The sequence below is a fragment of the Nicotiana attenuata genome, chromosome 6 (assembly GCF_001879085.1).
Source record: "Nicotiana attenuata strain UT chromosome 6, NIATTr2, whole genome shotgun sequence".
In the NCBI taxonomy this organism is placed as follows: domain Eukaryota; kingdom Viridiplantae; phylum Streptophyta; class Magnoliopsida; order Solanales; family Solanaceae; genus Nicotiana; species Nicotiana attenuata.
In genome coordinates this window covers 42,413,443-42,427,759 of record NC_031994.1, presented here as the reverse complement: position 1 = coordinate 42,427,759, position 14,317 = coordinate 42,413,443, and the positions used below count along the sequence as shown (strand labels likewise).

The window sequence follows — 14,317 nt, the reverse complement described above, 5'->3', positions numbered from 1 at the left end:
TTAGTGTAATTATGTGTTCTACAAATAGTATAATTGGCTCTTGCAGAGTTCTACTAATTTAATTTTGTAGTACTACATATTCATCAACACCCATATGGTGAATATCCTCTTTTAAACAGAAAGTTATACCATTATGGTTATGGTCAAAATTATATGCAAGATCTGTTTCTTGCATTACCGTTGTCTTTTAACAATCACAATGCCAAAATATTTTGGCGTATAATAGGTACGTGACCAATGACCATTCATGCCATAATAATGACATTACTTTCTTATATCATCTCAAACCTCCTTTTAGAGGTGAGTGCGGTATATTCACTACCACTAGCACGTTCATATTCTTTGAAGAATGAATATGTATTCATAAATCAGATGTTGTCACATTCGCATCATGAACAGACCATAATCATCTATATGTGCTTTACAAAATCTCATGTCAAATCGATGACAAATATTTTTCGCAGAGTGAAAGATTATTTTGAGAATCCTTATAATTTGATCATACATGAATTTGATCATGGCGAGGCATAGAAATTTTACCACTTCAGGTGGTTATAATTTCTTACAAACTCCATTAGAGTTATAATCAAACTTTATTGTCTTTGCTTGTATTTGAAATCAAATTGTAGAATTTCAAGAATTTAAAAGAGAAAAATAAAGTAAAATACTTACCTTAAATCCAGAATTTAATCATAAAGGAAGTTCATGGAATAATTGACAATCATTACAATCCCAAAGCTTCTACTCAATTGGTTAGAGTGTCGTGCTGATAACGTGTTATAAAACAATAAAAGAAGAAGAAGAGTATTGCAGAGAAAAGTAGAGGGAGAGAATTCTTATTGATTTGGGATGAATTACAATGGAATAGAACCCTCTATTTATAGGGAGAGGGTGACTTAGCCACCAAGTAATAAACCCTAGAATCTCCCTAAATATAGACATTCACCATGAATAAAATTCTATTTATAACATGTTTATAATTAGCATTATTTAATGAGAAAATCTCACTTTAACCCATTAAGCCCTAACTATTAAATACCCAAACCTAAACTATTTACTTTTCCTACCTATGCAACCAAGACTATTTACCTTGCCCACAACTATTTGCCTTTGCATTTGAAGTACAGAATGTTAAAACACGTGACTTTACTTTTGCAAGCTTACTTGGTAGTGGACTTAAATGGATCTACTTTTTCTCTGACAGATCGATCTTCATTAAGAGGGTCAACCCAAGCTATTGCTCTACCTCCTCTTCTTATGATTTTTATGTGTGTATGAAGACCCACCATTGTTGAGCTTGAAGCTCCAGAATTTGAAATTTTATTGTGAAGATTTACTGTTTGAAGCTCAATTTTATTTTTGAAGATTTCTTGTTTGTTTCAAAGTGGGTGCTGTTAAATATTGCTTATAGTATTTGGGAAGTTCATACTGAAATTTGATAGCATTTGGAGCTGATTTGAGGTGATTGAGATCGAAATTTCAGCTGAAAATCGAAGAAGAACACAACTACCCAATAGTATACCGCTACGGTATACAATATACTGTAGGAGTATATAGCTGTAATGCAACAATATACAATTAGTTTACAATATACTGCAACGGTATATTGTAATAATCGAAGAAGAACACAGTTACCTAATAGTATACGCTACAGTACACAATATACTATAGGAGTATATAGTTATACTGCAACAGTATACTATTATAAATATACAATAAATTGTTATAGTATATAATAATATGCAATATACCATAACAATATGCTGTAATAATATATAATATACTATAATAGTATATTTATTACCCGTAAATTCACTTGCCTTTTCCCTTTTAATTTGCTTTAAGCTTTTACCCAGCGTGAGGGGCAAATTGAAAATGCAAAAAAATAAATACATTATAGTATGCAATATATTGTAACAGTATACTCTTACAATTAGATCCTTTTAGAATTTTTTGGAATTTTTATTGACAACTAATATTATTTCAGTTTTATAATTGAATTAAAATTTTTGTTTTACTCTTTGCGTACAATTGTATACCCTGTTGGTATAGTTATATAGTATACTGATATCATATGTTAGTTAATATTTTTTGGTTGTATTAGCTATATTTAATTGGTACACAATTTAATTTTTTTTAGTAATAGTATAAAAAAGAATAATAAAAAATAGTGAAAATAGTAAATGAAATTAGATTATGAAGAGAAAAAGAATATAAAAAAAAGAAGTTAAATGAAATTAGAAAAAGGAAAAAAGAAAAAAAATAAGAAAAAACGAGAAAAAAGAAAAAAAAGAAGAAAAAAAGCATAGAAATAAAAAAGAATTGGAGACTAAAGAAAAAGTTTCCCACAAAAATTACTATGGTAGAAAAATGTAATTAATCTATGGGTAGAAAAATAAATAGATAAACAAAGATAAATATTTTTATTTTCATGGATAACTGTGTGACATTCTCCCTCTCCAAACGTCATCTAAATTCAGCTTTCTGTTGGGCTTCAATTCGGAAATGATTCCTTCCTTCTACCAGGAAAAGCTCGTCGAACGTGAAAGTCCTAATGGACTTCCAAAGTCAAGGCCCGCCCAAAATCCAAGCCCGAACTTTATCTCTTACTTCCGTTTACTCTAATCGAGAAAAAAAAAAACTGTATTTATTTAATTTAAGACTTAATAGACAAATTCAACAAACTTGAGTGCTAAGAAAACAAAATTCGCCATGGATGCACAACAACAGCAGAGACAACAAGGTGCTCCCCAAATCCCGAGGCCCGGCGCCGGCGCCGGCGCCGGAGCTGGTGGCGGAGACTTTACTCCCATTCTCACCGTGCTTGTGTCCTTCATCGCCATTTTCGTATTGGTGAACTTATCTTAATCCCTAAATTATCATATAAGTGTTTGTAAATTATCTATAGTTTCTTCTTCTTCTTATTTTTTTCATTTTCTTAGTTTTGATTCTTCCTTTTTATTTTTTATTGCAATTATTAATTTGTGATAAAGATGTGGAATGCACAGTGCTTGATAATTGCGTTTAGTACTAGTATATGCACTAGGTGCTTGATAAATCACCATGTTAAGGCTTCAATATATTCATTGTGTTTGATAATTGCGTTGACCACTATAGAGTGGATTTTTCAGTTTAAACCATTTTTTGATTTTTAGAAAGGGCTTTTCAGTTTAAGTGGATTATCTACTTAAGTGAAAACCAATCTAAGATGTAATGATTTTGATTGAACTGCTTTTTAGGGAAAAAGAAAGACAAATTAAGGTAGGTTGTTTGATTGAGCTATAGAAGTAGTAGATGTGTAGCACTCAAGGGTTTGGCATGCCAGTCGATAAAGTTGGAATAAAGACCTTGGAAGACCAGGGTCCAAATTCTAACTGAGGCCGGAAAAAAGAAGTTATGTGGTTTCTTCCCATAATCGAAGCCTTGGTGGGTGGAGTTACTCGGTACAACGCCCGTGAAATAGTCGAGGTATGTGCCGTTGGTCCAATCGCCACAGTTGTTCAAGTGTTTAACATAGTGATTCTTGATATATTTGGAGGGCCTTTCACTCTAATTGTATTATCTAGTTAAGTTCAATCCAGTTTAAGACTTTGGATGTAATCATTTCGACTGGTGTGCTTTTTATGGTGAAAGATAGTTAGAGTAGATGACTGATATTTAGCTAAAGAAATTCTGTTGATATACAAGCATTCAACGTTTATTCTTCGAAACATTTGGTGTTAGTTTACTGTCATATTCTTCCAGATATTTTTTTATTTTAGTTTAAAAAGCATGTTTTATAAATGGTCAAAGTATTAAAATAATGATAGTTCTCTTGTGCAATAACCTTATGGTCAATAAATTTATTTCCTAATAGTTCTTGGTAAAAATTTCCAAATTCTTGCTTTTGCAGCAAAAAGTATATTACTATAGGTGCTTTCCTGACATCTTTAGAGGTAATCCATAACTGAACTCTGTTATGTAATCGTCTCATTGAATATATCAGATTACATTTGGCTTGATATTTGTAACTTGCCTGCCATTCTTGTGACTTAAAAGTATATGGATAGATAATTGACACTTCAAAAAAAGAAATGGTTAGATAATTGACACTTCTGTTTCCTTTGGGATTATTACTTCCCTTGAGATATATGGATGGAGAAATGATTGTTTATCGCGTCTGATCTTCATGGTCCTCCTGTCAGTAATTATTAGTATTGACTTTGAGAATGATTATTAACAGCTCACAGGAACCCTTTTGTACAAGCATGAGAGATTTGCCTACATTCCTCCTACTAGCTTTCACATACAATTTCTGATATTCCTGGGATTGGGGCAGTCATATATCCATTGTTACATGCTACATCTTCTGTGGTATTGTTAGTCCCTTAAAAGTGGAGCTTAATGGCATTAGGGGTGTAAGATTCATCAAATGCTATTAGCAATGCCCCTACTCCATACCCACTTTGATTTCATAATTAGGAAAAGGCGTTACCTAGCTAATGCAGTAAGGGGAGGACACTCTTCTCCATGATTCGATGTATTCAGGGTATATAAGCTGCTGATTTAATCAACTTAATGGAAGCTGTCTTCATTATATCATAAATTTTTGCAGACATTTAGAGTAACTGTGATTGAGTTGGTTGTTTGAGACAACATTTGCAAACAGGATAAAGGTTTGCTGCATGAATGCTCAGCACCTGGTGTGCTTCTTCTCAGTTTTGACTGGGGTTCTATTTTGTTAAAATGTTCAAAGATTAGTTGTCGTACTTCTCTAGTGTTTGTCATTGGTCACCACACACACACACGAAAAAAAAAATCAAGTCGCCTTTCTGGTAAAACTTTTGTTGTTTGATTGTTTTTAGATATAGCTGTCTTGGACATTGTTTTTAGATATAACTGTCTTGGATTTCACCTGCCAATTGGTTGACACTGAATATTGGCAATGGTCTAATGCTACGGTAAACGATTCTCAATTTGTATTGCATTATTGAGTGACTTGGTAATCAGACTTAGGTATAATAACTGTGACTTACATGTTGGGGATATGATTTATTAGAATTGAGACATCTTCTTCTTCTTTAAATGTATAACTGGGACATCTTAAGTCATTTGCAGATTGTGGCTCCTTCTATGTCAACATTAAATAATAGCTTATCCATTTTGCATCAAGTGCCGGAAGGTCATGTTGGAGTCTATTGGAGAGGAGGTGCCCTTTTGAATACAATAACTGATCCAGGTTATATTTGGTGCTTCAGCTAGCTGGTCATTTGCATTTTCTTGGGGGTGTATCCTTCTTTTCAAGTCTATTGTTGATCGAACATGTATATTTGTGTGTGCAGGTTTTCATTTGAAACTGCCCTTTATAACTCAGTTTGAACCCATTCAAGTTACTCTTCAAACAGATTTGGTAACATTTATCTCTCTTTTATTATATCTTTTTAAGGTTTTTTATCTCAAAATTTCTGAGATTCTAAATTTCTAGCGAGTATGATTCTTAGGTTATATAAACCCTAATGAAGAATAAGGTGAGTGATGGCTCTGGATCATGTGCTAATGCAGGTTAGGGATATTCCTTGTGGGACCAAAGGAGGCGTGATGATCAACTTTGACAAAATAGAAGTAAACCATCTGCCTTGTAGTGATGCTATATGCAGGAATGCATTGTTCATCTTGTTTGTTTCATGTGCTTTTAGGTTGTTAACCGCCTTCGTAAGGACCACGTATATGATACTCTGCTGAATTATGGGGTCAATTATGATAATACATGGATATATGACAAGATCCACCATGAGATCAATCAGTTCTGCAGTGGTCACAGCCTTCAACAAGTGTATATTGACATGTTTGATCAGGTAAGAATCTACTTGGCCTCTCTATAGACAGATTGGTCTGCCAGTTGTAGTCAACATTTATGAATTATGCCTTTTTTATTTCTTTCTGGTGTTTGTGCTGCTTAATGCATCCAGTAATGTTGTCATCCACAGATTGTCACTTTTGCGTATTTCCCTGGCTAGCATAAGGATTAAGCTGTCTTCTAACTGTTCTGGTTTTAACCTGCTGAGTCATGCTTTTCTCACTTAGACATGCTCTATTTTCATGCTTAAACTCCGTGATATGCCTTGCAAGGCGAGAAATATGGCTGATTACTTACATCGATTCTAAAACAAAAATTCGTAAATTTATTTTAGCCGACGTTATTGTGAGTAGTCTTGACGAGGTGCCTGCCAAAACATTTTCAGATTGATGAAAAAATGAAAGATGCTCTTCAGGCCGACTGCACACGATATGCTCCCGGTATTGAGATTCTTAGTGTGCGTATTACAAAACCTTCCATCCCAGAAAGCATAAGACGAAATTTTGAGAACATGGAACAGGAGCGTACCAAGGTATTAAGAGGAGAGCTCTACATTTTCTATTTGTATTATCTTTGGCCGAACTCTACATTTTCTTTTGTCTCATCTTTGGCCAAACTGAAGTTTTGGTGTGTTGGAAAGAAACTTCAAGATCTGTCTTTGCATTATTGTTTCAAAGTACATGCATAAAAGGGCTAGTTGATGAGTGAACGTTTCTCTCAACTAGGAGTGGCAAACGGGCGGGTCGGGTCGGGTCGGATATGGTTCGGATCGAAGACGGGTAATGAAAAAACAGATCAATTATCCGACCGGACCCATATTTAATACGGATAAAAAACGGGTTAACCGGCGGATAATATGAGTTACCCATATTATCCATGACTTCTTGTATATGCTCACTTTTGGGACAATTCTTAGTCTCCCTAACTTGAGGAACCCCAATTTGAGGCTTTACAAATGTAAAAGTTAGGCCTATTGGTTATCCATTGGTTACTCATTGGTTATCCATTTTCTAAATGGATAATATGGTTCTTATCCATATTTCACCCGTTTTTAAAAAGTTCATTATTCAACCAATTTTTTAGTGGATAATATGGGTGGTTAACTGTTTTTCTTTATCCATTTTGCCACTCCTACTCTCAACCTATTATCATAACAGCAGTCAGCAGCTATTTAATACCGACAATTAATGTATTTCACAACGTGCCATTGTTGCTCAGGGCTTGTATTAAGAGTGACTTAATTGGTAACCCCATCAATGATGTGTTACAGGTCTTGATTGCAGTAGAGAGACAGAGAGTTGCTGAGAAGGAAGCAGAGACACAGAAAAAGATAGCAATTAGTGAAGCTGAAAGGAACGCTCATGTTAGTAAGATTCAGATGGAACAGAAGTTGATGGAAAAAGATAGTGCAAGGAAGCAAGAGGAAATTGCAAATTCAATGTACTTAGCTCGTGAAAAGAGCCTGTCAGATGCAGCTTACTATCGGTGAATTCTCTAAACTTACCTCCTGTATGGTTTATGTCAGAGAGCACCTAAGGATGAGGCCTAATGGTCAATGAAGTGGGACCAAAACCATGAGACCACCAGGGTCAAATCTAAGCAGAGGCAAAACGTACTAGGCTTTTTCTTTCCGTCTGCCTAAGCCTCGCTGGGCAGACTTTCACAGTATCTGCGCTTGTGGGGAGGTACCAGGTGGGCTAGTTGAGGTCGCGTTAGCTTGCTTGGCTACCACTCTTATTAAAAAAGAAGCAGAACAATATAGAGAGTAGATAGTTTCTCCCGTTGATGAGTATACTAACCATATCTGGAATTTTTCAGAACAATGAGAGAAGCAGAAGCAAATAAGCTGAAGCTTACTCCAGAATTTCTAGAACTGCGATTCATTGAAGCTATAACCAACAACTCCAAGATCTTCTTCGGCAACAAGGCAAGGCTAATTTTCTTATTAGATTTATCTCCACTAATCCCCTTTCTTGAGCTTATACTACTTTGTGCTTACAAAAATATGATTTCAGGTGCCCAACATGGTTCTTGACCAAAGGCTACTTGGAAACTTTTTGCAAGAGGGTGTGCCGCGCCAGGAGTTTTAGGGAGTAACTGTTTAAGCTCGTCTGTTGAAAGCTTCAAAGTATATTTTTTTCTGGTACATCACACGGAGAATGATTCAATGTATTGGTTTATTCGTATGTTCTATTCTGTACTACTCAACATCAAGTTTATACCGCTCTTTTGACCGGGAAACACTGCTATGCTCTTGATATGCTATTTGCTAATTTTGCTTGTGTCACTCCACGTAATTGTGAATGGTCAAAACCTTGTACGTTTATCATATGAAAAATATTAATGAGGAGCTTTAGTTGTCAGAGTGGAAAGACGGAAATACTCTCTTTTATTCATTGACAGAGCAACAATAACAACATACCCAGTCTAGTCCCACAATGGGGTCTGGGGATGGTAGAGTAGTTTTACAAGTGGGGTGGGGTCTAGGGATGGTAGACTGTACGCAGACCTTATTCATTCACAGAGCAAGAAATATATATGAACAATGTCCTTTAAAGTTGAGTGAGTGTAAGTTTTTATGTGAAACATGGGCTAATAATTTGTGGAGGGTGGGGGTGGTAAATCTGTTGCAATTGCCAAGACCATTTGCAGGTCAGTAAAATTTTCTCTCTATTAAAAAGGATGTACTAAAGTTCAGTGTCAGCAAGGGCATTTGGTCTAGTGGTATGATTCTCGCTTAGGGTGCGAGAGGTCCCGAGTTCAATTCTCGGAATGCCCCTTAATTAATATGTGTTCCCAATCTTTTTTCCTATCCTATCTCCCTCTTCCCTTAATTGTTGATTTTTCTTTCACTCTATGCCTTTTATGTGGTCCACATTTAACATGTACAGCAGTCTAGTTGTCCAAAAAGTGTTGGGTTATAAAAAAAGTTCAGATCATACTATTATGTTTCTTGACATGGCACTTGTTAAGTCGTAGTGTTTTTAGAAAAGTAAAAGATGGAGAAGGAAAAGAAAAGGAAGAATAACAAACTCAAGTGTCCCTTTAGAAGTATCCTTAACTTTGATAAATACTTATCAAGTATCGGGTGTTTATACCAAACCAATTAAACTTATTATCGTTAAGTAATTTAATAAAGTGAAAATATGTATTGATTCAATGTAAACACATGATGTTGTTAAGTTTTTACCTTTTAACTCTACGGACATTTATAGAAGTCATCGCAGTTGACAAATATTAAAAATAAACTAACTTAAGGAAAAGTCTTGATACAAAGATAGAGCTGAATTAGGGTTTTAAGTAAGAGTGGAGTATCATTCTATCTTCTAGATTTTGTAGTTGTGACTAAAACCTATTGCAAAAAATTATTTTTAATTATTTAACTTCATATATTTCTCAAACTGAGAGCAATTAATACACATTTGCTACTCAAATAATAGATTGTCCATGTATGGGAAGTAAAACAAAAAGAGCAACAACTATTCCTTAATTATAAGTGATGTAGTCGATTATACAAACTCCCACTGGTCGTATTACTCCACTTAATCTCATTTCAAACTTTCATGGGAAAGTAAAGCAAAAAAAATAAAATAAAAGAAAAGAAATTTAAGAAATGAAGATATTTGTCATTAGACTCTAAATACCTACTCCAGACGGCAGCTAACTATATTTATGGTCATTTTCAACACTTTCCTAATCATGAATCCTAGGTTCTGTGAATTCATGGACTATAAGACGTGGAAAGAAGTACAATAATTAAAATTCAAAAAGATAAATTCTTTCGTATACTTTATTTTAAGTTTTCTTTTTAATGAAGTCAACACCAAACGGACGGCTTACAAATAAAGCAAAAAAGCAAATAGTTGGTGAGTTTGGTTTAATTTTTTATATAACGTTTTTTAGAAAATTTTCAATTTTTTTTTCAAAAAATTGTTTGGTTATATTTATAAACTTTTTTTTTGTTATGTAGTATCAACATTAAGAAAGTAATTGTTAGTTTGTTCCGAAACTAATATTTATGTTTACCAGTCTAGCATGTTTTTAATTTTTTTTGTGTTGTTTCTCACCCGGTGTCCGGTTTCCGTATTGGAGCCTGACTAAATTCGGATTCGCGCCAGTAAATTTCACATTGGGAGGGGGTGTGAAGCTGTCCTTAACAAAGATGACTCCATACCTAGGGCTCGAACCCGAGACCTATAATTAGGATGCATGTTTATTGATCTTGCCACTCCAGCACGACTTTTGTTGGTGCATGTTTTCGAAGTTGCTTATACTGTTTTGTTCCAAACTTGTTTATTTAAGCTTTCTACCTAAAATTGCAAGTTTTTAACTTCAAACATTGACTAATCAAATTTTAATCGAAATTTAGTTGACATATGTCTAACTTGTGTCGTGTCATTGTCCTCTACGACGTGATAAAATCTTCCCACTAAATGAGTGAGTGGAAATGAGAAAATTGAGTAGTCAATAAAGCAGAAAATAATAAAAATATAAATAAATAAAGCAGATGTATTGAAACCAAGAGATTAATTTGACTTTCCTTGCCAGGACAAAGCTGTAATGCAAAATTCACAATTTTTATTTTGTGAGTAAGAAAACTACTTATTAGTTTTACTATATTATATATTTTATAAGCGTTTAACTTATATACCAACAGATGAAAGGTAAAGAATTTTTATGTTATCTTATTAAATTGTGATGCAACATTTGGATTAAGTTTTCTGTTGTAAATAACGGTTCATTTAGTAGGGATAAATATTTGTTTGAACATAATAATTTTACCAAACAGATAAATGCATAACACATGTCTTTTAAATACACCTTTGTCATTCAATTGTAGCTAATGGGTATTTATTTACACTTTAGTTTGTGATGTGACCCTTACAATTAAATTATTTGATTTGAAAAAAAAAAAGTCTATTTCAAGTTTATACAATCAATACAACTCCTTTTAAAAAAAGTAATATTTCCAAATTAAACATTGAGAGCTGACAACTTGTTTCTAATTTATACAATCAAATAGAAACCTTTTCGTATAATTAATCTTCCTTTAATTACAACAATAACAACAACAACAACTCTAGTGTAATCCCATAAACGGGGTCTCAGGAAGGTAATGTGTACGCAGACCTTATCCCTATCTTATAAAGATAGAGATGTTGTTTCCGATAGATCCTCGGCTCACGAAACACGGAAACAGTAGAAAATTAATCTTTCTTTAATTACATTTGTTTAGTAGTTTCTCCACTAAACTTTCTACTCCTACCTTTTAGGGAATGTCCCAAGGAGTGGGAAAACTTAAATAAAAAAGTTGAGAAATTACACTTTTTGGAAAAGTTAGATTCATGTCGTTTTACAATAACCTATAATTAAAGATTTAAACCTTAATTGCACCTTGTTAACTTCAAATAATGACTAACCAAATTCAAATCTTTCCTTTAGTTGCCATTGGAGACATGCGTTTTAGCTTTATTGTCTGGATTGTGGCGGAGCCGTAAGTATTTCTTCATCCTTAACTTAAGGTTTCGATTTCGAGCATCAGGTATAAAATCATCTTTATTAGAAAGCGCTTTACCCACAATGTAGAACTTTTCGGTACGAATTCGTATTTAGTTGATATCAATGCAGATATCAAACACCCGGATAAGAAACTCCAAAAAGATTGTACTTTAATTTGGAAGAATCTTTGCACTTAAATTAGTGGAGCAGCTAAATTTGAAAAGTCAACAAACACTAGCTAGATATTAATGCCAAAGAATTGAAAGCACGAGATTTGATTTTTGTCCAAAGACTAAAAAGCAAAGACAAATTTATATTTTTAAATGGATGTGGAAATTTATGCTTTTTCATCAACTAAGGGGGAGGAGTAGGGTAAGGGAGGAGGAGAAAAATACCTTTTTAACCCTTAAAAAAGAAATATTTTTAATTATTATAGCTATTCATTTATGCATACAATTTTTTTATACATAAATATTAATGTGGAAACGAATTGTTGGGATTTTAAGTATATGATATGCTTAAAATAGGGTGAACGGGAAATGGAGGAAAATGAAATTTTTAAGTGAAATTTTAAGTTTCCCCCTTGGCAAAGGGACATTGTCCCATATTGGAAGAGGAAGAGGATTTTTATGGGTATATAAGTCATTGCTCTTCTTCTAGCTCTTAAAGAGTTGAGAAGAAGGCAAGCCTCGCACCGTCGTCGTCGTCGCTCGCTCGGCTCGGCTTCGGCTTCGGCTTCGGCTTCGGCTTCGGTCAAATGATTGATTGATTAATTTTTTGGACCAAATTTATTTGTTAATAGTAAAATATTACAGCCATTCTGAAGAGTTGCACCTCTTCAGATTTCAGCCCAACTTTGGCTATAAATACAAGACTATTCTGCTCAGAATTTATATACGAATTTTCTGAGTTCTTCTCCTTTCTTCTGCATATTTTAACTTCAAAGAAAGCAACAGTAAGTGTGATTTGCTACCGAACTTTGTGTTCGCTGAAACACTAGGGTTTAAAGTACCACTACACCAGTGTGTAATTCGTTCTATCCTGGGAGGAAATAATCCATAACCTTGGGTACTAGGAGGGGATTAAACTCCTTAAGGAAACACTGTGAATTCAGTGGGCTCGAATTAAAATTCTGTTTCTGTTTATGTTCATTTATATTTTCCAGGATTATTTTACAAATACAGTTTACTAACAAGCTTAAGGAATTTAATATATTTTCTGTATTTGTACTCACTGTTTCTGGAGAGTAAAACCATTGTGGTTTTGTACTCTATTGGAGATTAAAATCTACATGATTTTAACGTTTGTGTCATTCTTTTATGGAAATGACTAATGATAATGTCAACCAAGCTGTTCCAATGGTGACTGCCAATGCCTCAACGAGCCGAACAACACCAGCAGCATTGGCACCGGCGGAGAAACCCGAAAAATTTTCTGGGATTGATTTCAAGCGCTGGCAGCAAAAGATGTTCTTCTATTTGACTACTCGAAGTCTCCAGAAGTTCATCAAGGAAAATGTTCCTGTGCTGTCCGATGGAACTCCAGAAACTGAACGCTTTCTCGTGATTGAGGCGTGGAAGCATTCAGATTTTTTGTGCAAGAATTATATTCTAAGCGGGCTGGAGGATGCTTTGTATAACGTCTACAGTGGCGTGGAAATGTCAAAAGAACCGTGGACTGCGCTTGAAAATAAATACAAAACCGAAGATGCCGGGTTGAAGAAGTTCGTTGCTGCAAAGTTTTTGGACTACAAAATGGTGGATAGCAAGTCTGTTATTACCCAAGTCCAGGAATTGCAAGTGATTATTGACGATCTCCTTGCTAAAGGTATAAATCAAATTAATATTGATGTTGAAAGTAGTAATCTTAGTATTTTTACTAACAGAAATTTCATTGAAGGTCTTCTCATCAATGAAGCATTCAAGGTAGCAGCGATGATTGAGAAGTTGCCTCCTTTGTGGAAGGACTTCAAAAACTACTTGAAACACAAACGCAAGGAGATGTCCCTTGAAGATCTCATTGTTCGGTTGAGAATCGAAGATGACAACAAGGCTGCTGAAAAGAGAGGCCGTGGAAACTCAACAATAATGGGAGAAAATATTGTTGAAGAGAACAAAAAGAGGAAGAAGGCTTCTGGACCGAAATACAACCCAAGCAAGAAGCGGTTCAGTGGAAATTGCTACAACTGTGGAAAAGCCGGACACAAATCTACGGAGTGTCGTGCTCCGAAGAAAGACAAGAAGAAGGGCCAAGCAAACATGGTTGAAAAGCATGATGATGTTGATGACTTATGTGCCATGCTTTCTGAATGCAACTTGGTGGGCAATCCTAATGAGTGGTGGATTGATTATGGAGCCACTCGCCATGTTTGTGTTGTTAGAGAAGCTTTTTCTACTTATGCTCCTATTGGACTCGATGAGACGCTTTCTATGGGAAATGCTGCAAAGGCCAAGATTGAAGGATGTGGGAAGATATTTCTCAAAATGACTTCCGGCAAAGTGGTGGCTTTGAACAACGTCCTTCATGTTCCTGAGATTAGGAAGAATTTAGTCTCTGCTGGACTTCTTGTTAAGAATATTTTTAAATGTGTTTTTGTTTCCGATAAGGTTGTAATAAGTAAGAACGAAATGTTTGTAGGAAAAGGTTACCTCACTGAGGGCCTTTTCAAGCTGAATGTAATGGTTGTTGAAAATAATAATAAAATTTCAGCTTCGTCTTACTTACTTGAGTCAAATGAATTATGGCATATACGTTTGGGTCATGTTAATTATAAAACCTTGCGGAAAATGATTAATTTGGAAGTATTGCCTAAATTTGAATGCGACAAATCAAAATGTCAAATATGTGTGGAATCTAAGTATGTTAAACATCCTTATAATTCAGTTGAAAGGAATCCAGATCCTTTAGATTTAATTCACATAGATATTTGCGATATGAAGTCAATACCATCTCGCGGTGGAAAGAAGTATTTCATAACTTTTA

At 34.5% G+C, this 14,317-nt stretch overlaps 1 protein-coding gene and 1 non-coding gene across 4 annotated transcripts; both read left to right on the top strand.

Annotated features, from left to right (window-relative positions):
- LOC109226900 (erlin-1) lies at window positions 2,491-8,199 on the top strand. 3 transcript variants are annotated; one of them, XM_019391808.1, is made up of 9 exons: window positions 2,497-2,853; window positions 5,098-5,218; window positions 5,322-5,389; window positions 5,542-5,601; window positions 5,676-5,834; window positions 6,222-6,368; window positions 7,107-7,321; window positions 7,655-7,763; window positions 7,852-8,199. In XM_019391808.1, exons 1-9 carry the CDS (start codon window positions 2,713-2,715, stop codon window positions 7,924-7,926), a joined length of 1,095 nt encoding a protein of 364 aa, XP_019247353.1. In that variant the 5' UTR covers window positions 2,497-2,712; the 3' UTR covers window positions 7,927-8,199. The 3 variants fall into 3 exon arrangements, with proteins under 3 accessions (XP_019247355.1, XP_019247353.1, XP_019247354.1); XM_019391809.1 differs by lacking the exon at window positions 2,497-2,853 and adding an exon at window positions 2,889-3,468; XM_019391810.1 differs by lacking the exon at window positions 6,222-6,368 and having other exon boundaries at window positions 2,491-2,853.
- On the top strand, window positions 8,544-8,615 carry TRNAP-AGG. Its single transcript has one exon. It is a non-coding gene; the product is annotated as a tRNA-Pro (tRNA).

Coding starts and splice junctions, on each gene's coding strand:
- LOC109226900 (XM_019391808.1), top strand. CDS start 2,713: ATGGATGCACAACAACAGCAGAGACAACAAGGTGCTCCCCAAATCCCG. Junction 6,369..7,106: donor TGGAACAGGAGCGTACCAAG/GTATTAAGAGGA, acceptor GATGTGTTACAG/GTCTTGATTGCAGTAGAGAG. Junction 7,322..7,654: donor TCAGATGCAGCTTACTATCG/GTGAATTCTCTA, acceptor GGAATTTTTCAG/AACAATGAGAGAAGCAGAAG.